Source organism: Hibiscus syriacus, unplaced genomic scaffold (genome assembly GCF_006381635.1).
Source record: "Hibiscus syriacus cultivar Baekdansim isolate YM2019G1 unplaced genomic scaffold, ASM638163v2 tig00111239_pilon, whole genome shotgun sequence".
Taxonomy (NCBI): Eukaryota; Viridiplantae; Streptophyta; class Magnoliopsida; order Malvales; family Malvaceae; genus Hibiscus; species Hibiscus syriacus.
Genome location: NW_024063031.1, coordinates 363,718 through 385,105, shown reverse-complemented (window position 1 = coordinate 385,105; position 21,388 = coordinate 363,718). Strand labels below are relative to the sequence as shown.

The 21,388-nt window shown below is 34.7% G+C and overlaps 2 protein-coding genes across 3 annotated transcripts; both read left to right on the top strand.

The window, feature by feature from the left end:
- Positions 1-5,006: 5,006 nt before the first annotated feature.
- On the top strand, positions 5,007-11,291 carry LOC120157292 (CRM-domain containing factor CFM2, chloroplastic-like). The gene is given in 17 exon segments (XM_039168470.1): positions 5,007-5,596; positions 5,598-5,709; positions 6,215-6,614; positions 6,617-6,739; positions 6,813-6,943; positions 7,719-8,012; positions 8,094-8,250; positions 8,382-8,408; positions 8,411-8,455; positions 8,458-8,672; positions 8,841-8,900; positions 9,268-9,324; positions 9,400-9,486; positions 9,712-9,963; positions 10,047-10,278; positions 10,766-10,896; positions 10,990-11,291. Coding segments are annotated over 17 exon segments (3,096 nt in total). The 5' UTR covers positions 5,007-5,033; the 3' UTR covers positions 11,200-11,291.
- A 1,542-nt stretch (positions 11,292-12,833) lies between these two features.
- On the top strand, positions 12,834-16,322 carry LOC120157291 (ferredoxin-thioredoxin reductase catalytic chain, chloroplastic-like). Of its 2 annotated transcripts, none has more exons than XM_039168467.1 (6): positions 12,834-13,164; positions 13,463-13,575; positions 14,459-14,547; positions 14,672-14,743; positions 15,826-15,886; positions 16,112-16,322. In XM_039168467.1, the coding sequence occupies exons 1-6, from the start codon at positions 13,068-13,070 to the stop codon at positions 16,154-16,156; spliced, it is 477 nt and encodes a 158-aa protein (XP_039024398.1). In that variant the 5' UTR covers positions 12,834-13,067; the 3' UTR covers positions 16,157-16,322. The 2 variants fall into 2 exon arrangements, with proteins under 2 accessions (XP_039024398.1, XP_039024400.1); XM_039168469.1 differs by having other exon boundaries at positions 12,846-13,164; positions 14,498-14,547; positions 16,112-16,303.
- The last annotated feature ends 5,066 nt before the right edge of the window (positions 16,323-21,388 follow it).

The window sequence follows — 21,388 nt, the reverse complement described above, 5'->3', positions numbered from 1 at the left end:
ATCAATAACTTATAAACATGTATCGATACATAAAGTTTCCAAATATAAAGTTTCCAACACAGTGTCGATACATTTATTAAACGTATCGATCCTAAAAACATCGAAACATATTATTATAAAGTAATAGCTAAAATATACTGGTTTAATGAGAAAAAATGTAAACAAAAGTGTCGATACATTTATTAAAAGTATCGATCCCAAAAATATCGAAACATATTATTATAATGTAATAGGTAAATTTCCAATGTAACCGGTAGAAATATACCGGTTAATTAGAAAACATGACTACATAATGTATCGACACTTTTTAAATTTATGTCGATACTTTTTATCCAGAATGAATGTCAAACGGGGTGCACGCATAAAGTGTCGATACATTTATTAAAAGTATCGATCCCAAAAACATTGAAACAGATAATTATAATGTAATAGGTAAATTTCCAATGTAACCGGTAGAAATATACCTATTTTATGAGAGAATAAGTCAACATAATATATCAACACTTTTTAAATTTGTGTCGATACATTTTGTCCAGAATAAATGCCAAACGCTGTGCACACATAAAGTGTCGATACATTTATTAACAATATCGATCTCAAAAACATCGAAACCGATAATTACAATGTAATAGGTAAATTTACAATATACCCAGTAGAAATATACCGATTTTATGAGAAAATACGTCTACATAATGTATCGACACGCATAAAATGTCGATACATTTAAAATTGTATCGATCCCGAAAACATCGAAACCGATAATTATAATGTAATACGTAAATTTGTAATGTTATTGGTATAAATATACCGGTTTAGTTAAAAAATAAGTCAATATAAGCGCTACCTAATATGTTATTGTACTTGATAATATTTTCGGTTAAATGCCTATTTTATTATATAAACGCTATCTATTGCATTATATAAGCGCTACCTAATATATTATTGTACTTAATAATATTTCTGGTTAAATGATATAACATAACCGGTCTAAATTTTAATTGGTCACTTGTTTAATCAGTCACGTCATTTTTTAACCGTTTTTTAACTGTCGCACAACAGAACTTCCGATGTCGCGTACCATAATGTATATTTGATGTCTTGAGTCAGAATATCAAAGAGAGAAGGGGTATATCAGGGACTTTACTGAATCTCTTCTTTTCTTGCAACTTTGGCATGCCATGAATTCCATGCTTCCATGTAATGAGCAAAAAGGTCACCAAGAACTGCAATAACATAGACAAAACGATATCATACAGTTATAATGCCATTGTAATATGAAATACTAGAGATCTATCAACCACATCGTAACCTCTATAGATATTCACGTCGGATCGAGTCAAATTTTAATACATTTAAATTTAATTTGACCTAAAATTAATATTTTCTTCTTATATTCGATTTGGTCTTGATTTAAGAATGTCTCACTCAATCCAAAATCTAACTCGATATTTTATTAGATAAAATAAGAATTTAATTGAAAAAATTAATTGCATCATGTGTCCCTAAACTATATGTCTTATTTCAAATTAGTTCTTAAACTTTCAAATGTTTCAATTTAATCCTTATAATATGACTATTATTCCAAATTAGTCTTCAAACTTTTGAAAATTTCAATTTCATCCCCAAACTATGACCTTCATTCTAAATTGGTCCCCAAACTTTTTTGAACATTCCAATTTATCCCAAACTATACATATATACTAATCACACCCCTTGTTAATAATATCGTTAGACCAAGTTATATTATTATATGTTTGAAAAGAACAAAATTTAGGCTAAACTATGGTGGAAACTAATTATATATTTGGATGAATTTAGGGATGAAATTGGAAGATTAAAAAAATTGGGACCAATTTAGAAAGAGGATCATAGTTTAGGGATGAAATTAGAATGTTCAAAAGTTTAAGGATTTATTTAAAATGAGAGTCATGGTTTGGGGATGAAATTGGAATATTCAAAAGTTTAAGGACTAATTTAAAGTGAGGGTTATAGTTTGGGGACATATGATTTATTTAACTTGAAAAAAATAATATAAAATAAAAAATTATTACAATTATCTTCAAATATATAATGGATAGTTATTTAAGCTATTTTTTCAGGAAAAAATGGAGTATGGAAGCTAAAGTAGAATTACATATACCCTTAGGGGGTGTTTGGTTCAAGGATTGTGGGATTCCCATGGGATGGGAATCCCACATTCCCATATTTGGTTGGCCGGGAATCTCATTCTCGGTAATGTTTTATTACCAATAGTAGATTTTTTTGGGTATATTACCAGGAATGTCATTACCTCCCTTCACTTAGGTATTGTAACATTACCGGCGTTTTGGACTAAAATGTCCTTAAATTTTTATTTTTTTTTTTCAAAAATATCATTCTTCTGTCATTGAATAATAAAAATTCTACGAAGGTTAAATTACAAATTTATCCTTAAATTATTTTAGATTTACAAAAAAAAAGTCTATAATTAAAATTTTATATGAAGTTCAGTGGTTAAAAAAATTACCCTTTCATCAAACCTTTTTTATATTTTAATTTTGTAAAAAAAATTATATAAATATTATGAATTTAGTTTTTTTTAAGAAAATATATAAATATTTTACAATTTGTAATATTATACAAATATATAATAAGGACAATTTGGTCAAATATAAATTCCAATAATCTTTTATTCCTTTAACCAAACACGGTAATCTTACATCCCTGCTAAACCAACCAAACACAAAATACAACATTCCCAGTAATCCTATTCCCTGGTAATCTTTTATTCCCACTGATAATCTTACATTCCGTGAACCAAACGCACCTTAACGATTTGCTGCTGTCCAAGAAACAGAAATTATGTTTTAGAGCCTCTTCCTGAAAGCGGAACTCGTGAAAAATGAAGTTCTTCTCAACTTAAATATGCCAAAAGGTCTCAATAAAGCAAATTAATACAATTTTAATCAAATACCGATCTCTAATGCTTAACTAATCAAATTTAATAATGCAATTCCCGTATATCTCTAATACTTCAAGTTTGAGAGGGGGGGGGGGCAATTAAAATTTTAAAACAAGCTTTTAGACAAAATCCAAAACAATGAATAGGGAAAAAAAGGAAAATGTTAGTGGTTATTTCACATTTTTCAGCAATGAATAGGGAAAAAAAGATTATAGACCTAATTTTGATGCTGCATCATCCAGTCCAATCGTTTGAACGATGTAATGATTATACAATGCCAAAAAACTGAGACAAAAGAAAATATATAGTCAGAGATTGAGCAAGATCATATATAAGAAACTTCAAAGAGCTGTGAAAACATTTACTTGGAGCATAAAAGGCCGAGATATTTTCTTTGCGGCGGTAAAGAGATCGTGAATTAGATTCAGATTCTTGAGAAACAAGCGGAAACATTGACGTTTTCCCGAGAGACGAACAGAGAGAATCAAGTTAAGAGAGAAAAGAAGTCCAAAGGAAAATCGAATCTCTTTATGTTATTGTTTGGTCAGTGAGAAAGAGAGAAAATTCGATTGAGGGGTTTTCTTTTTCTTTTGCCTTTACGTTGGCGTTTTGGTTAATCCCGCGAATTCAAACTGAGATGAACCGCGATTTATATGTAATTACTCTTCTGTCCTTGCCTTCCGTTTGGGCTTATGAAATAAACTCGGTTAGAAGCATCACTTTTATAATATATTAATTATTAATTTTAAAAATGACCACCTTATTCAAAATCCAATGGTGTGATTATTCAATTAAAAAATCAACTGAAAGTTATGAATATAGTCAAAATAATATAAATATTTTAAAACTATTGTTTATAATTAATTGGGTTTAAATAATATATACAATAAGTTGATTATTTATATCAAATAAAACCAATGTCTATATTACAAAAAACTTTTAATTAAAAACATATATAAATCATATGCTCCTTTATTTTTACTTTCTCTATCATTCTTTCCGAGTTTAATAGACCAATAATAATAATTTTTACATGATAAAATATTTCAACATCTCACCACCTGAAGAAACAATATTTTCAATTTTCTTAAAATTTGGATAATAAAAAATCTTTTATTCGGATGATTTGTTGTAAAATCATATTAGTATCTTCATGTTATGTTTTCTTCTCTAATTGTCGTCGTTGTAGATGAAAAAATAAACTCATTTTAATTTTAGGGTTTTATCTTCTTAAATAAAACCTATTAATATTTATATTTCCATGTGTAATGGTGATTTGGTAATCACAAACACGTCTGAAATTTTTAAAAAGTTTCATATCATCGGTGTCGTTAAAATTTTAACGATGAGTGATTAAAATACAATTTAAATTGAATGTTAAGTATATTTTTCTTTTTGAAAAAGTGAGTGATCGAAACAGAACAAAGGTGATAGTTGGGTGACTAAATATGTAGTTTACCCAATAAAATATACAATATAATAAGAGTTAATTGCACCACATGTCCTCAAAGCATGAATCTCATTTTAAATTGGTCCATAAACTTTTAAATGTTCCAATTTCATATTAGTCCTCAAACTTTTGACATTTCAATTTCATCCATAAAATATGACATTCATTCTAAGTTGGTCCTCAAACTTTTTTAATATTCCAATTTCATCCCAAACTATATGTATATAGTAATCACATTCTTTGTTAATAAAATCATTAGGCCAAGTTATATTATTATATGTTTGAAAAAAATAAAATTTAGGTTAAACTATGGTTGAGACTAATTACATATTTGGATGAATTTGGGGATGAAATTGGAATATTAAAAAAATTGGAGACCAATTTAGGAAGTGGATCATAGTTTAGGGATGAAATTAGAATATTTAAAAGTTGAAGGACTAATTTAAAATAAGTCATAGTATAGAGATGAATTGGAATATTTAAATGTTTAAGGACCAATTTAATATAAAAGATATAGTTTGGGGACATATGATTCAATATGACGAAGCAACAGATAAAATACCATCTGGTTTCAAACAGTGATAGTAAACCTTGGCCATAGTGATACAGAAATTGTGTCTCACTCCAGTCATCCAAGAGAAAATGTTACCTTCTACGTCCCCAAACCCCCCTTTGTCTCTCCCATCAACAACCCTAATTCATCCTCCTTTCCTCTCCCTTCAATTCCCCATAACCACTCGAAAACTCCGCAAACATGTCTTTCTTATCCGGAGCTCCATCACCCGACCAGAGAATCAAGCCGCCCTTCCTCAGTCTGCCATTCAGCGGATTGCTGACAAGCTCCGGTCACTGGGGTTCTCTGAAACCCGGAACCCGGAACCTGAATCCGAATCTAGGTCAGGTTCCCCCGGGGAAATCTTTGTCCCTTTGCCTGCCAAGATACCCAAGTACCGGGTCGGACATACGATTGATACAAGCTGGAGTACGCCGGAGAACCCGGTGCCCGACCCTGGTTCGGACCCGGGGAGCTTGATGGTGAGGTTCAGGGATATGAAGAGGGAGAGAAAGAAAATGGGGAGGGTGAAGGAGGAGGAGAGGGTGATTCCGAGTTTGGCGGAGCTGAAGCTGTCTGCGGCGGAGCTCAGACGGCTGAGGTCAGTGGGAATTGGTGAGAAACGGAAGTTGAAGATTGGAAAGCTGGGATTACAGAGGGAATGTGAATGGGATCCATGAAAGGTGGAGAAAGAGCGAAGTGGTTAGAATTGTTTGTGAGGATATTTGTAAAATGAATATGAAGAGGACTCATGAGGTTTTGGAGGTTTGTTGATTTCCTGTTGCATTCATCCATCAATTTAATTGTTTTTCCTTGCTTTTGAAGTTTTCATTTTGAATTGCATTAAGGTTTTTATGTCATGTGAATGAATGTAAATATGGCTGAGCCTAGACTACCAAATTTGATGTAATCCTTTCCCATCTTTTAAATCCCATCTTTGTTTCAAAGTCTAAGAATTCAAGTGTTCCTCTGGATGTTGAATGATTTTCTTGGTGTCTTTTATTAATATACAGATACAAGTAGGATAGGCAAGTATATGAGATTGATTGTGATGGGCTGGTGGCAACTGGCAATATGGCTGAATTGTTGCAAGAGAAAATGTACATTCTTTCATATTTAGGATCGCTATATTAAAAGCTTTATCATCATTTCATTGCGATTCGACTATCTCGCAGTTTAATTCATCAGGAAATTATCCTCATCTTGTCACTATCCCTAAGTATCTTATGACAGGATTCTAATGTTGGGTTTTTGTATTTGATATTCAGAGAAAACTGGAGGATTGGTTGTTTGGAGATCTGGAAGTAAAATAATATTGTATAGAGGGGCTAATTACAAGTATCCTTATTTCTCAGCTGATAAAATGGGAACACAAAATTCTTCTTCCAATGGCTCACCAGATACAAACATGGATAATAAAGAATTCCACGAAACAGAAAGCTGCTCATCTGAATTAAATGGTGTAAAAACTTCTACCCCTAATGCAACCGACGAAATGACTAAACGAACGGTAATTCAAGGTGTTGGCTCTCCAAGTAGGGTAAGATTTCAACTGCCAGGTGAGGCAGAACTTGTTGCAGAAGCTGACCGCTTGTTGGATGGACTGGGTCCAAGGTTTATGGACTGGTGGGGTTATGAGCCTCTACCAGTTGATGGTGATCTCCTACCAGCTATATTCCTGGATACAGGAGACCCTTCCGCCTTCTTCCTTATGGTGTGAAGGCCCTGCTCACAAATGATGAAATGACCACTTTAAGAAGACTTGGCCGACCCTTGCCTTGTCATTTTGCATTAGGTAAGTCAGACTTCTAGTGTTTACCTACAGTAATTACGTGCATCCATTTTACTTTTGTTTCTGCTCCCATCAGGAAGAAATAGAAAACTTCAGGGGTTGGCTGCATCCATTGTCAAGCTTTGGGAAAAATGTGAGATTGCAAAAATTGCTGTAAAGAGAGGGGTACAGAATACTAATAGTGAAATGATGGCAGAAGAGTTGAAGGTTAGTAATAACTTGCACATGTTACTTCCCCTTTTAGTGTGCATGTGTGGCATGGTGGGCTTTTGGGGGCACCCTTTCGATGTATTGTTCTGTTTGGATGCTTGAATTTGGATTCACATGTGGCAAGCTATAGGTATAAGACTTGTCAAACATATATTATTATCCATTCTTACAGATAGAAAACATTGAATACTCTTTATGTTCATTAATGTTCAAGAACTTGTGCAGCTCGTTTGAATATTCATATTTGGTCTTCGTCAGAATATCATTACACAACTGGTTTGATAAGAGACTGAAACAGATTTGCATTGTTTTTCTTTTTTTCCCCAGTATTTTAGTGGACAAAGTAGCAAAAGTAAATGTTCTCATTACCAGAAATATTAATGAAATTCTTTAAAACTGTACTGTATTTCAATCAGATCTTTAACTTTGTCATTTTATTCTTCTTATTAGATGTTTTTCTTTTGATGTTACATGCTTCTCACTTTAACTAAATCTTTAGACCTCGATTGCTTGAAGTGTTGGTTTCAATATACCTTGAAAATCTCAACTGAACATTATACTAAATGCCTGAGTTTTTGCTTGAGTAAAATCTTAACTGTTAATCACGTTTGGCTATATCATGGAGGTTGCTCATTACACTAGAGCTCATTTAATCTAAAGGGTGTATAGGGAATTAATATTTGAACCTATTTGCTGCAGGTAGTTATTGAAATATTTATAGTTCTGTACTTTTTGGCATGGCCTTCTATTAATCAAAAGTACTTTGTTTCAGTGGTTGACCGGAGGAACTTTGCTCTCACGAGATAAGGATTTTATTGTCCTATATAGGGGAAAAGATTTCCTGCCTTCTGCTGTTTCTTCTGCAATAGAAGAGCGGAGAAAGCATGTAATTCATGCGGAGAATCACAATACAAAAACTATGAAGGAGAATGCTGAGGGTACTAAAATTGACTCTGAAAGTGATATCATTCGTGCTAAGGGTCGCAGAGGCAATATCTTCAATGACCGAAAGAACATGAACTCCACAGAAACAGCTGTTAGAAAGACTAGCTGGAAGTTGTCTATGGTACTATTTTGCTAAGATACTGCCTTTGGCTGATGTCATGGTTCAGTCTTAATTAATATAGCAACATTTCTTCCACCACAGGCACTAGAGAAGAAAGCAAAGGCTGAGAAACTTCTAGCGGATTTTGAGCATGAGGAGATCCCTCAACAATCTGAAATTGATAAAGAGGGTATAACTAAAGAAGAAAGATATATGCTTAGGAAGGTTGGCTTGAGAATGAAGCCCTTCCTACTATTGGGTGAGTAAGACCTTATAGTTCAAGCCTTTGATATCAAAATAGCGGATGCATCATTTATCCTTGAGGCAATTTAATGGGCACTTTCAAATTATTGTGTGTGTGTTTTAGATTATCTTCTCATTTCTGCTTAGGTAGACGGGGAGTGTTTGCTGGAACAGTCGAAATATGCATCTTCATTGGAAGTATAGGGAACTTGTGAAGATAATACTAAGGAGACAAATGTTGAAGCTGTTCATCAAGTAGCACAAATATTGGAGGCAGAAAGCGGTGGAATATTAGTGGCTGTGGAGAGGGTAAGCAAGGGTTATGCAATCATCTTTTATCGTGGAAAGAACTATGAGCGGCCTACTTGTCTCAGACCTCAGACGCTTCTCACTAAAAGAGAGGCAATGAAACGCTCTCTGGAGGTACAGCGTCGTAAGGTAAAATGAAGTTATCTTGTTTTATATTCTTCTTACACCCTTGAATAGCTTGCAGGCTCTAAGAGAAAAAGGACCTAAAAGACTCAAGGGGGGAGACTGTACCTTCTCATATTGTATTCCCTTCCCAAAGTTTTAGGCTTCTCATTCTGTCTATGTTGATTTTTGCAGTCTTTGAAACTACATATTTTGAAGCTTACGAGAAACATAGATGAGTTGAAGCACCAATTGGTAAAATATTCAGTATATGTTTTTTCATGGGTTTGGTTTTCTACTTTTCCACAAACATCCTATAACTATCCGATCAATTTATATGAACTGTGTAAAACTGCTTTGCAACAGGTTGTAGACAAGGAAGCAAGTAGCATGCAACTGCTGGCCAATCAATATTGCCATCGGTGAGCTACATCATGCTTGCTATTTACTAGTGTATTTACTTTTTCCATGTAATTTATATTTTTGTCATGACGAAGGTTGAAGAGAAACAGAAATGTTAGAGTCAGTTGAAAGTGTCAAACTGCTTAAAACAGAAATGTTCCATACATCCTATAAGTATCCAATCTGTTTGTATGAACTGTGTTCAACTGCTTTGACACAGGTTGTAGACAAGGAAGCAAGTTGCATGCAAACTGCTGACCAATCAATATTGTCACTGGTGAGCTATATTATGCTCTATTCACTAGTGTATTTATGTTTTCCAAGTAATTTACATTTTCCCTCCACATTGAAGGTCGAAGAGGAAACAAAAATGTTACAGTCAGACAAATGTCCAAGATCAGATACTGAATCTTTTGCAACTCCAGGAAGGCATCTAGAGGTAGGTAGTTTAAGTCTGAAATGCATGAAAATCCAAAGGAGTCTACCATTGTTTTTCAATGTTTATCTCATTCCTTTAAACTATAAATTAGCACATGAAGACCTAGCTTTGTAATGAATGCTGGTGCAATAATGTTATTTGGAAGTGTCGTTGCACTGTCTTTTGTAACTTAAATGCATTTAGTTTATATAACATCTGAAATGGCTTCTGATGTGATTATGGAAGGCAAGAGACAAAGATGGATCTGAGTTGACTTCCATGAAAAATGATAGAATGGTTGCTGCAGTAAGTATTGCTGAACCTTCTGAACAAAAGCTCTTGGAACCATCTTCAACACATGATGGGATCGACAGTCATAAAGCAGAATCGGAGTCTTTGTCAGAACCTGTGAACAGAGGAAAACATAATACTGAACTGAGGTCTTTGCATGCTCAATTCGAAAGGGTTGGCCCCACATCTCACCTCAATAACCTTATGGTACGTGTTCTTTTACTTCTTTGTCGTTTAATATTCTTAAATTCCTTTTATTTTCCATGTCTTATGGCATACTTTTTGAGCAGGCAGAAATTGACTGTTGCGATACAGTTAATGCTGAGCTCCACATTTCAAATGATGGGCCAATGGAATCAATGGTTGAATCAGCCAACAAAAAATTGGATGTTTCAAATTTACTAGCAGTTGAAAATGTGTCTAATAAGATGGCTTCAACAGCAAAGTTTCTCTCTAACAAAGATAGACTTCTTTTACGAAAGCAAGCTCTCAGTATGAAGAAACGTCCTGTGCTTGCAGTTGGTGATTATCTCCAACTTCTATTGTATCCATTTTCCTGAACAACTGATTATGCTGTGAGCTTTATGGTTTTAACTTTACCGCAAGTAGCTGCAGCTATTAGAGCTCCATGTGTTCAGCTTTAGCTTGGGTTGTTTCCGTTTAAGGCACTCACTTTATCTGGAACTATATCCATGTTGAAGTGGCATTCAAAGTTCCATATTATTAACCATGTATTCTGATAGGGAAATGCTGCTCTTTCTTATGTACTAAAGATCTATGTTGCTCCAATCATTTTCATGAAGTACCGTGTTCTCCAAATGTGTAGAACATAGAAAATCTGATCATACCCGTGTCAGACACATACCCATCTCTAACATTCACATAATTCCGAGCAACATAGCTAGAGATATTAGACTATACATTCTGATCATTCCATCTCTTTCTCTCTCCCTCATCTTCAAGGTGATCAAGAGAACTTATTTTAGTGTTTTGCTCGCCTTACTTTCAGGGAGGAGCAACGTTTTGACTGGTCTGGCGAAAGCTATCAATGCACACTTTCGGAAACATCCTCTTGCTATTGTGAATGTGAAAGGGAGGGCTAGAGGGACCTCTGTGCAAGAAGTGGTGCTAAAGCTGCAGGTCTGCACTCTCAGATTCTAACTTCTTTTTACCTATTGTTTGGAAAGTAAGTTATTTCTATAATGAGAAAAGTTGTTGATATTAAATTCACAGGAAGCAACCGGTGCAGTTCTAGTGTCTCAAGAACCTAGCAAAGTCATACTGTATCGAGGCTGGGGTGCAAATGAAGAAGTGGCACATGGTGAGAAGAGGAAGGTAAAAGATACATCGGTTCAGAATCGTCCTGCTGTGTCCCCTGAGCTTATTGCAGCAATCAAATTTGAATGTGGCTTGCAACGTTGCCAAGAGGAACAGGAACTTTGATTTGCTGGAATTTTGAAGGTTTAAGCAGTATTTTGGTTATAGTTTATTAGCTAAATCTTCATTATTGCAGAGGCTCATTTCAAGCACCTGTTAAATTTGTTGGTTCAATTCAGAAGATCAACAATCAGCCTGTTATTGATATCTTGTTATGCAATAACCGTGTTGTAGGTATACTTATAAGTCTTCCAACCGGAATATAAGAACAAGTTGTCTCGATCCTGCTCTCTGCAGTCTCCCGTTATGTTCATCAAGGAACAAATCGGTGAGTATGTTTTCACAGCTTTCGAGCTAGTCACTTCCACATGCATAACGAAAGTAAATTCGGTGCCGGCAACCTTCTTGATGGTACAACGTTTGGGATCTTTTTCATGTCCCAATGTCGATAAAGCCGATAATTATGAAACATGGTTGATAATTGTTATTCAGCTTGTGCAATTAATAAGTCTTGCCTTGGCCCTGTGTAACGTTGTTAATCTTAAGACGTTGTCTTGCTCTGTTTATTTGTAACTATAATATTTCAGAAACTAGAGGAAAAAAATCCTTGTTTTATTTCAACCTGATTGAAGCATGTGTCATCAGCCTGATTCAATAAAGTATTAGTTTATTAGGGATGGTCATGAGTTGAGTTTCTGGCGTAATTAAATCCGACCTAAAAATTAAATATTTTCATTGGCATCTGATTTAATTTGGGTTAAGAAGGATTTTATCCGACTTGAAACTCGATCTGATTTTTTAGGTCGAAATTTATATTGGACTCAACATATATATATATATTATTCATTTTTATTAGATGAAATAAGGAATTTAAAAAAAATAAAAGAGGTATTATTGTAATCATCTTTGATTAATAAGGGATAATTATAATATTATTTTGAGTTGGAATGGGTTTTTTCCATCCTAAATTTGACCCTACCCTCCCCCTTAAAAAAAGTCATTCCGACTTGATTTAAACTCAATTTTTTAAAATAAAAAATAGACATGATCAAGTGAGGTCTAAATTTTTTTTATAATTAATCTGAAATGATTATAATGTAGTATATGTTTATATTTTTTTTTAGTTATTGTCAATGCACACACGCTTTGTAGATGCAATTGCTCGAACACAGGATCTCTAAGAAAAATAATACTATCTCTAGATAAAATAATGATCTAATTTTTAAAAAAATATAAAAGAAATATTATTGTAATTATCTTTGAATAATAAGGGATAATTATAATATTATATCATATTGTGTTTTTTCATCCTAAATGTGACCCTATCCTCACCCTTAAAAAAATCATCCCAACTTGATTCAAACTCAAATTTTTAAAATAAAAATATACATGATCAAGTAGGGTCTAAATTTTTTTTAAATAGTCTTAGGTGATTATATTATAATATATTTTTTATTTTATTTCTTTGTTATTAATAATGTACACACATTTTATAGATGTAGTTACTCGAACACAAAATTTTTAATAAAAATAATATTCTTTTTAATCATTGATACGGGTTTAAAAAACATCAATATTTACATTGATGTAAATTAATTACGAGAACAATCCAACAATTAACCTTTGTGAAATAAACAATCCTTAAAGATCAATTCTGATGGTTTAATTCTGAATAATACAACTCAAAGTTAAACCCAACAAATGGTTAATGGCTGAGACACAAACTGATGAGTGGCTTATGTAATTTGCTGTTTGATATTTTCATTTTCACAAACAAGTGGTAGACAGAGAGCCCTCGAAAGTTTTCGTAAACATTTTGAAAAACCCAAAATCAGATAATCCCACGACTCAATCAAATATCCCAGACTATAAAATTGCATACTTCAATAACAAAAAGTAGAGATTAAACTTTAGTTTCCTTTGCAGTTAAAGCCATGACTCTTCAAGCAAGTTCCTTTAAGTTTGGAGGCATTTCTCCTATTCTTTCTCTTCCAAAAACTTCCCCTCGCCGCTTTGTAATCAGAGCTAAAGGTATTGGCTTTGCTTGTTTTGATGGATATCCACGTTTTGTATCACCGTTTTTTAGCTATGATTTGATGTATTTGAGCTGCATTTTTGGTTTTTTTGCCTTGGGGTTTCAATGTTATGTGATTATATGAGTTAAAGCTTCTCCCCTTTTTGTTTTTAGCTTGAATTTGATGAATTGGTGCTGCACTGCTGGTTATCTGTTTAATAAAATTCATGGGTTTTCAATATTATGTGATTACGTGAGTCGAATTTGTATCTTTTTTGTTAATTTCTTTTGGGGTTCCTTGGTTTTGTGTTTCAGTTGAGCCATCAGAGAAATCTGTAGAAGTAATGAGGAAATTCTCGGAACAATATGCTCGTCGTTCAGGCACATATTTCTGTATGGATAAGGGAGTGACTTCTGTTGTTATCAAGGTATTCTTTAGACTCGGCTCTTTAATGATTGAACTGAGTATCCTTACTTTGCATCTTAGTTTCGAAAAATCTTTGCAAACGAGTCATTATCCGGTTTTGATCCTACCCTAATTGAAACATTCTTAGGGCTGAATTGCAGAAGATTCACCCTCTAGTCTTTCTGCTATTATGGCACCTCAAAAAGCTTCACATATTAGTCTTAAGAGTTAGATGTGAAGAATTGTATATGGTTGGTACTTGGCAATGGAAACTATATGATATCCTTTCAGTTGCAAGGTCTTACTTTTAGCTAAGAAATTGTGTTAGAGCTATTATTTTGGCTGTATTTAATATGCTTGCACCGAAGTTCAAGGGCCAAGTACCTAGTTATGGCATCAATAAGCGATGCCATGCGAATGGTAATTCAAAACTTTCCTATCATTCAGTGCCTTATCCAAGACCGTCTCAAGCAGAGACATTAGTTACTCTTGATGAACCTTTGTAGTAAACTGGAATGAACTGAGTGATGCCTTTAAAACTAAACTAGTGCAGAAATTCTTTACTTCGACTCAGTTCCAATTGAGTTCTATTGGATATAGAACTGCACACGTTTAGGTGTCCTCCATTGGAGAAGTTGGGTTCAACAATTTTTAGCGCTTTGTATTCAAATGGACGAAAGGACTATAACTTGTCCATTCATAAACAGGAAGATAAGTTGAAGAATGAATAAATGCTATACTTCAATGTTCCAACTAATCCATGCCTTAGTTGGATCTACTTGAATGTGATGTATTTTCCTGAATGTTGGATTTGTTGTGAAATCTAACTCCTACTTGAACATAGCCTAAACCTTGTTCTATCTCCGACACTTCATTAAATTCATCAAGTCTACTTATCTTTTCAGTTCATGATAAATAAAAACTCATTTCGGATATTTGGACAGGGATTGGCCGAGCATAAAGATACGTTGGGTGCCCCTCTCTGCCCTTGTAGGTAAATCATTTCCTTTGTGATCCCTCAACCTTGCTCCAAATTTTAAACCCAAGTTACACTATCTTGATATATATAGCATTATACGATTCAATAACATGTTAAATTTAATTCCAAATTATTACAGGCATTATGACGACAAAGCTGCTGAGGCAGCGCAGGGGTTTTGGAACTGCCCATGCGTTCCTATGAGAGAAAGGTGAATACATTTTCACGATATCTTTTAATGTATAATCCTCATGCAAATTGGTCTCACTGCTTGAGTTGTGTGGGAAGTCCGGGAGTAGATATAACTTTTGATTCATCCTACGGAAATGGAGTTGATAACGACCTTTCAAAAAGGTGACTGGTGCTAATGTTATTCGCGTAGAACCTTCTGATATCCCTTATATAACAATGGCTGCTTGTCACTTTGCTGATTATTGACTTAGTGGAAGCTTCTGAACTGGGGCTCACTCTCCCGATGAACTAGTTAGTTTTTTCATGAAATTAAGAGCAGAACTTTACTGTCATGATTGAGATAGATTCCAAAGTACTTTCGACAGATAGTTGTAGCATTGGAGGTATTAAGTGGGTAAGGATTTTCATGATACTTTCACAACTCAAAAGTAATTGTACATCAGGCTATTACATGGGCAATGTTCTTAATATCAAAATAATATGTTGAAAAAGAGACTTGGTACAAAGTAAAACGGATTTATGTCGAGGTTGATATTGTCTTTGGAACATAAGATTTCGTTTTGTATCATTGTTAATATTGGTGGCTAAGGATGTTAAGTATTTACTTGGATTTGAGTTCTGATTCATGGACTTGTACTTTTGTTTCTTGCATTTTGGCTTGTACAATGAAAACTTCAAGCTATATTTCTCTTTTTTCGAAGGCAAACAGACTTTGGAACCAAAAAATCGAAGAACTGCGTTGGTGTGTCGTAGTCTTTATTCTTTCTGATAGCAGGGCAAGTTATTGTATGGTTTGAAAGTTTGCACTTCATATTATCAATGATAACAGTTAAAGCATTTCTTTGTTGGAGGCTGTCGCCAAAGCTATGCTTTTCCGACTTCATTTTTCTTGAAATACTTGTGTCGGAAATATTATAAGACATGGATACGAGGATATGACCCTTCAAGGATCCTCCAAATACATGGTAAAACTTAAGAAAACGTTGAACATACTTGTATTGAAACACATTTGTCCTGCACTAAATGCTCTTTCTTATTGGTTTCTGATTTTATTAGTTTAATCTATATTTCTCTCATTCAATGTATACAACTATTTTGCAGGAAAGAATGCCACTGTATGCTCTTTCTCACTCCAGATAATGATTTTGCCGGCGAAGATCAGGTATTTATTTCGGTTCCTAAACCTTTTTCCCCGGCCATACTCACTCATGCAAAAGCAATTAAACTACTTGGCCGGTCCTTGTACTATAGGTTTAGGAGTGAATTACTTGGTGATCGTCCTACTTGAGTCTATAGTATAGGGACTTGCCAGGTAGTTTAACCCAAGTCGGAGTAACATAGTTATTCTTCGTATTCAGAATTATATGTATATATTCTTGCTGTGCAGTCCATCACATCGGAAGAAATCAAGGAAACAACGGCAAACATGTAGCTCTTGAGTTTCACTTTTCTAAACAGAAATGAGATGAAAAACCAACAGAAATTGTATCTGTATATCAATATGGCAATCTTTCTTTTACCTCCTATATGATCAGGAATTACAGTAGTTAAACTCTTTGTATCCATGTTTTATCGACATATTATATTTGAATTGTTCATGCAGTACGTGCACATGTGACATAATTTCGATTTGCATGTTTGAATTTAATGGTCAAGTAGACGACTAGGCTGACGGAATGACCTATTTGATACTTCGAAAATTCTATTAGAATGCTTTGAAATTTGGGACTAATTTAAATTCTAAACCATAGTATGAGGACGTCTGTGCAATTAACCACTAGAATATATAAAAAAACCTTTCAATTATACTATTTTATTTACATTTTTAACGCCTAAATAAACCATATTCTTTTAATTTGCACCCAAACAAGTCATTCTTTCATGTGAAATGTTGATTTATATCAAGGATATATAAATATTTATGTATACAATAAAAACTTGACTAAAAATTTCAAATAAAATTTGAATTATTTATTAATTTGATTAACGCAATTTTTTGAATACTCACGCCTACTCACCCCTTAAAATTGTAGCTGTACAGCAGCTCCGCAAGCAACAATTTCATCAGGGTTGATATATTCTAGAGCATTTAATTATCAGTAAATTACATAAATGATTACTAATGTTCGAGTAAATTTTTTTTCTTAATTGAAGTTTTAAAAGTAATAAATTAATCACTAACGTTATCGATTTATAACAAATCCTCGACCATTAAAATCGTTATTAGAGTAACATAATATGATGTGGCATGTGACTAACTCTTTTTACCTCATTTGACCACGTGACATCATTTTAACCTGTTAAGAGTTCTTTTAATTCTTATTCTAAACAACCATGGAGATTTCTGACAGAACCTTCACACACCAAAAACACACGGTAATTTCAAATCTGCGATGATTTTTATGCTCTGGCTAAGAATATGCTATGATTCGATAAAAGACAAGTAAAATATACGATACGCCTTCTGCGAAACCAATTGTGATATTCGTTCTCTTTCTCCAATCCAATAGAACCTCACCGGCATACTGGCGATGCAGATGAGACAGCAGGCTAATCATAAATGATGAGCCGTTAATCGGTCCCGACTAACCTTGTATGTCAACACTGCCGAAGCTGCCTTCTCCGAGCTTGTTATTATCACTTTATCAGAGAAGCCATTGGTGGCAGAATGTAACTCTTTGTATGTAAACATTCTCCATGTTGTATTCCCTGTGTAGACACTCATTTTCGTCCATATTTTTTTATTATATAGTTTCTTAAAAACGTTTTGAAAATACGTATAATATATAGTTTTTAAAAAAACATTTTAGAAATTTATATTATATGTTTTGAAAATATTTTTATATATAAGTATTATTATTATTATTTATTAATTATATTATATTATTTACAGGCCTCGGTATATTTGAATGTGTGGCAACCCGAGGTTGTGCGTGGATGGTACAATAACAGATCAGGATTGAGTCATCAAGTCCGGGGAACTCAAGGCCGAAGATCACCCACCTAGGCGAAAACTCAATAACTTTTAATGGATAACTCAAGAAGCCACGTTCCCTTTGCGCAACGGGATTTCTTTCCTGTCATGCAAGGACACGTCCCAAAATGGTGCCATGCATGAGGGACCCACGATGAATGGTTACAGGTTAATGAGTCTCTGAATGCTTGGAAAAAAAGGAGTTGGCTCCTAGTTTGTAGGAGAACGTTACTTGCAGTTGAAGACCACGATCCCGAGAATTCTTCTTCTCGTAGCCTTTTTATTTGTTTAAAATCTCCAAACATCGAGAGGAAAAAGGGGGGACGTGAATATTAACTTCTTCTCTCTTTGATTGTAAAAGGCTCTTAGCTTTTAATATCTGAAATGGTCGGGGTCGATGAAAGCGGTGGAAGCGAGAGCGAAGATCAAAGCACCGATTGAAAGATAAGGACGCGGTTTTAGAGGAAGAAAACTGGAAGGGGGCCGATCAAACCGTCGTATGATCAACATATTTCCCGATGGAGTTAGCTCGATCCGCGTATCGGAAGAGAACAATGGCACCGCTCTCATCAAACACTCTCAACACTGCTCGGTCATAACTCGACGACAAAGTTCCCCTTCGACCAGCTTCAACGACTGCCCAAGAAGTCTAAACGAGACACAGAAGCCTCAAAATCTCATTCTCCTTTCTTAGCCCCAACATGCCTCGATCCCTACTACTCACTCGTCGATAAAGTCAGCTTTGATGTGGGATCCAGACCACACTGGTAACATTTCTATTTTTGTTTTGCATGGATGCTGATCTGGATTTTATGACCTCGGTTGTTGGAATTCTCTAGAAACAGTTGAGCAAGAGAACAGACCTGATTTATTTTATGATGTTAAGTATTCCCTGCGCCTTTGCCTCAAGGAAAAATGGATGTGTGCCTGTGTTCATATATATAGCATGATGGCAATGTATGAGGAAGATGTTGCTCTTGCTCTGCAGAATAAATGTTTGCAGATTAAACATGTTATTTGTCCATGTGGCGTATAATGGTGATTGATCCAGAGCTAGTAATGATGATAGAGACTTGAGAAAGAAGCTTTTGACTAATGGTTGCCAAGCATGTCATTGAACAGGAAAAGAGCACTAACAAGGGAATGTTTTAAATTGAATTGCAAATGCAAAGGCTCCTGTACACGTGAAATAAAACAAAACCCCATGTGACCAAGGATTTGGGTAAATTCTCCATATGGTCCTTCAATCATTATGTTTTTATTTTATTTTATTACTTTTATTTATTTTATTTTTTTATGTTATTTTATTTTTTCCCTTTGATTTTTTTAATATTTATTTTAATACTTCTTATCAAATATTTTCGACATTTTTAGAAGAATGTCAACCAATCAAAGATAAGTAATTGGAATCGGGTTTTTAATTTGTAATTTTTAATTTTCGCAATTAAGACAACCGACAAATTAATTGGTACCGAAAGGACGGTTCAAGGGTGCTAATCTTTCTTTGACCGTAACCGACTCCCGAGCCCGACATATTTCTGGTAAGACGCATATCAGGTAAGAAATAGGGTATCCGATCAACCCATTTATTTTTAAATAAATGATCGGTGGCGACTCCAATCCATTTTCCTAAGTCGAAGCCCAATTCCGGGGCCCAACCCGAAAGACAGTTGCGACAGCTTGGCGACTCCACTGGGGACAGGTAAGTGAGTCAGGCCAGAATTAATTTCCGGTTGTCTTTTTATGCGAAAATTGTAAATTTTAATTTTAATTTATTTATTCGGTTCCAATTATTTACCTTTGATTATTTTTCAAATAAATAGTTGTACTAACATTTTTTAATGATTTCAGATTTTTCAAAGTTTTCTCAGGCTCTATACCAGAGCTCCAAACCCGTTTTAAGTGGGGGTGAAAGCGACGCCTTCGTGTGAATTTATTCACCGTATGGGCCTAGAAAGTAGCCTTCGGGATTCATATACCTTATGCCTTCGTGTGAATTTATTCTCCGTATGGGCATAAGGGAATGTGTCCTCTCGAGTTTAACTTAGTCCACACAAGCCTGTGATGGGCTTAGGACTAAGGGTCTGGCAAACCCAAGGGGGGCACCGGCAAGGAGAACTCGAGTACCTTTTTAGAACCTAAACCAGGAGAGTGCAGGGAATTAGAGCCCACCCCAAGACCTCATTCCAAACCCTAGGATGCTTTGTTTCCTGCTTTATTTTCTGTTCTAAGCATGCGAACTAGACAAATATGCGGTTAGGATTTGTTTGAAATTAGCATGCGGGATAGATATCATGTCCGGGTAGGAATTAAAGCATGCGGAGTAGATATCATGTGGGGCAGGATTTTTCATTTTTTTTATTGTTTTGATTTACCTCACTAACCCTTTTATTTTTTTGTTCTCTTTTATTTTGTGTTCATCGTTTGCATCATTTAAAACGATGTGTTGATCCACCAAAAATGTGTTTGTTAAACATGAATAATTTGTATTAATGGACAAAGGGGTTATAATACAAAGAGATAAAAAGCTCAGAAGTCCAGCCGTGGTCAAAGAATACTCAGAGGCAAAGGTTGCAGGGGCAAGACGAGGAAAATGTTGCTGGCCCAGAAACTCATTTTGAAAACTACGATAACAAGTGGCGGAACCCCAGCTAAGCTGCAGACCATTATTGATGAATTCCAAAAACAAGTCGACAAACTTCGGATGGAAGGCTCCAAAGACACTTTCGTTTGGAACGAGCTCGGCATAGAGTGAAGGCCGGAGATGCAGTCATTCGAGATCTTTTTTGGGGCAAGCAACTCGTCACCCGCACAAGTTTAGCCAAAGGAGCTGGAACGGTTCGACAGGATATTCAACCGGTGAAGAAGCGGAAGACGAATCAACTTGCCAGAGGCTGTGCGGGATCTATACCATCAAAAAGTTTTTTGTCTCTTCAGACGTAACATTTTTGTCCCCAATAAGGATTATTCAGAATAATAGGCACATTTTTCGGATCAATGCCTCGGACATTTCATGCTTCATGCATTTAAACATTTTGCATTTTGTTCATTTCTTTACATTCACATTAACTATCTTCACATGATTCATCAAAAAATGAGAACACTTCGACCCTATGACATATAAGGAGCTTTACCAACATTTGTTCGACGCACATGTGGTGTCACCATATCCAGAGAAATCCATGAAGCCCCGTACCCCAGGTAGTATGATGAGAACGCTCATTGCAGCGGAGTCCCAGGGCGCACTATCGAGAATTACTCCACAATCAAGAGAATCATACAGAAAATACGTAACAAGAATCGGATCGACTTCAACAACTTGGGGGCATCCAAGTGAGGAAGACCATTTCATCATTTGAGACATTTTGTTTGAATTTGTTTTTTCATTTCTCAAGTTTTTATAAGGACTTTTAAATAAATTTATGTTACGTTAAAGATGTTAAGCAATGGATCACATTTGCAAACTTGCAATTCTTTGAATATCATTTGAATTAAGAAACTCTGTGAATGGTTCAAAGTTACGGATCTTTGACAAAGTAACATGTTTTAAAACAAGGACCTTGACCTTACCCAAAATATACCCTCAAACACCGTACCCTGCTCTTACAATTAACTAATACAACCTTTTTCTTTCATAAGGTACGGACAACATGGGGCATCATTTGCATATGACAATTACTATGTTTTTTA

Coding starts and splice junctions, on each gene's coding strand:
- LOC120157291 (XM_039168467.1), top strand. CDS start 13,068: ATGACTCTTCAAGCAAGTTCCTTTAAGTTTGGAGGCATTTCTCCTATT. Junction 13,576..14,458: donor TGACTTCTGTTGTTATCAAG/GTATTCTTTAGA, acceptor TTATCTTTTCAG/TTCATGATAAATAAAAACTC. Junction 14,548..14,671: donor GCCCCTCTCTGCCCTTGTAG/GTAAATCATTTC, acceptor AAATTATTACAG/GCATTATGACGACAAAGCTG.